The sequence below is a fragment of the Mesitornis unicolor genome, unplaced genomic scaffold (genome assembly GCF_000695765.1).
Source record: "Mesitornis unicolor isolate BGI_N332 unplaced genomic scaffold, ASM69576v1 scaffold30782, whole genome shotgun sequence".
In the NCBI taxonomy this organism is placed as follows: domain Eukaryota; kingdom Metazoa; phylum Chordata; class Aves; order Mesitornithiformes; family Mesitornithidae; genus Mesitornis; species Mesitornis unicolor.
The window spans coordinates 3,810-5,464 of record NW_010170341.1 but is presented as its reverse complement, the minus strand read 5'-3'; the positions used below and the strand labels follow the sequence as shown (position 1 = coordinate 5,464).

The following is a 1,655-nucleotide window of genomic DNA, read 5'->3' as shown; positions in this document are numbered from 1 at the left end:
CAGCGGTGCTGGTGGCCCTCACCCACCTCATCGGCAGGGATCTCCCCGTCCTTGTTGAGGTCCATTTGCTCATACAGGCTGGTGGGGGGCTCCCCGTGCCAGATGAAGAGGTAGCCCTCGGGTACCCCCTCCTCCATGGAGATCAGCTCCACCTCGAAGCGCAGCACAGCGCTGCCTGGCACTCCCCGGGCTAAACAAACAGCAAAGGCTGTGACGGGGGGGGCAAAACCCCAGACCCAGCCAGGACGAGGAGGGAAGGAGCCCAGCAAGGCAGACCCCCCCCAATTTACACTCTGCTCCCCTACCTCCGCTCTCGCCATGGCCCAGGTGGGGGGGGATGATGAGCACCCGCCGCTCCCCCACACACATGTTGAGGAGGCCACTGTTTAGGCCCTCGATCACCTTGTTGGTCCCTAGGGTCACCTCCTGCGGCTTCTCGTAGTCGTGGGTGCGGCGGCTGCGGGGGGGCAGAGAGGACCACACTGCTGAGAAAGCCCCTCAGACCCAGCGGGCAGCCCACCCATGCCCCAAAATCCTATGTCCTCCATCCCAGCGTGCCCCAAAATCTCATGTCCTTCATCCCACCATGCCCCCAAATCCCGTGCCCTGCATCCTGCCGTGCCCTGAAGCCCCACACCCCAAATCCTACACCCCAAATCCTGCACCCCCTGCTGTGGTGCACCCTGAGCGCGCACGCACGAGGAGAAGAGCCGGGTGCCGTCCAGCCAGCAGGGAGCAGTTGTAGTGGTAGCGGCCGAAGTCTCTGTCGCGGGTGGTGGTGTTGCAGTCTGCGGGCCGGTACAGCGTCTCTATCTCCACCGTGTCCGCGGGGTTGTGGAAGTCAATGACATGGACGTCGAAGATGAGCACAGCTGAGCCCGGGATTTTGTCCCCTGAGAAGGATGAGGAAGGAGATGAGCTGCTGGGATTGCTGTGGGGATTGCTACGGGAGCACTGCGGGGCCTTTAAAGCCTTTCCCTGCTCCTTCCCGCACCCCATGACGTGTCCGTCCCTCGGACCCCCATGTGTTGGCGTCAGCCGTTCCCCTGCCCACCCACACCCCCATGCCCAAGTCCTGGGGATGGTGGTGGCCCCAGAGCAGGGAGCTGGCCCCTCTTGGCCAGCGTTTTCCCAGCAGCGTCCCCGTGGTATGCGGGTGTGCGGGGCTGGAGGAGAGGGTGCCACAGCCCAGGGGGGCTGCCCTGTACCTGCACCGTTCTCGCCGTAGGCCAGGTGGGGGGGGACGACCACACGGCGCCGCTCTCCCACGCAGACCCCCTGCAGGCCCTGGTCCATGCCGGGGATGATGAAGCCCTTCCCGATGTAGGTGTTGTAGGTGTGGTTGCGGGAGTAGCTGCAGCGAGAGGAGCCCACGGCGCTGTCAGCAGCAGGCCCTGGCCCTGCCAGCCCGCCCACCTCTGCACCCCAACCTGCCCCCCCTGTTCCAGCCTTTTCCTGCTCCCCCAGCAGCCAAACCCTGCTGCTGGGGATGCAGCAAGCAGATTCTCTTTTTATTTTTTGGCCTATTTCATGCCCATTGCCACCCTCTCCTCCACCTCCCCTCCCGATTCTCAGCCTCTCCTTGCTGCTGAGCACAGGGTGGGGGGGGACAAAGCAGGGTGTCCCCACTCAGCTTCCCAGCCCGTACCTGGAGT

The 1,655-nt window shown here is 64.4% G+C and overlaps 1 protein-coding gene across 1 annotated transcript in view; it reads right to left on the bottom strand.

The window, feature by feature from the left end:
- Positions 1 to 1,655, bottom strand: part of FKBP10 (FK506 binding protein 10, 65 kDa) — a 4,572-nt gene that overhangs the window by 279 nt on the left and 2,638 nt on the right. The window contains 6 exon segments of the mRNA XM_010179667.1: positions 27 to 190; positions 306 to 457; positions 700 to 728; positions 730 to 893; positions 1,209 to 1,354; positions 1,649 to 1,655. The exon segment at positions 1,649 to 1,655 is cut by the window's right edge and continues 174 nt beyond it. Of these exon segments, the coding sequence (XP_010177969.1) occupies positions 27 to 190; positions 306 to 457; positions 700 to 728; positions 730 to 893; positions 1,209 to 1,354; positions 1,649 to 1,655 (662 nt within the window).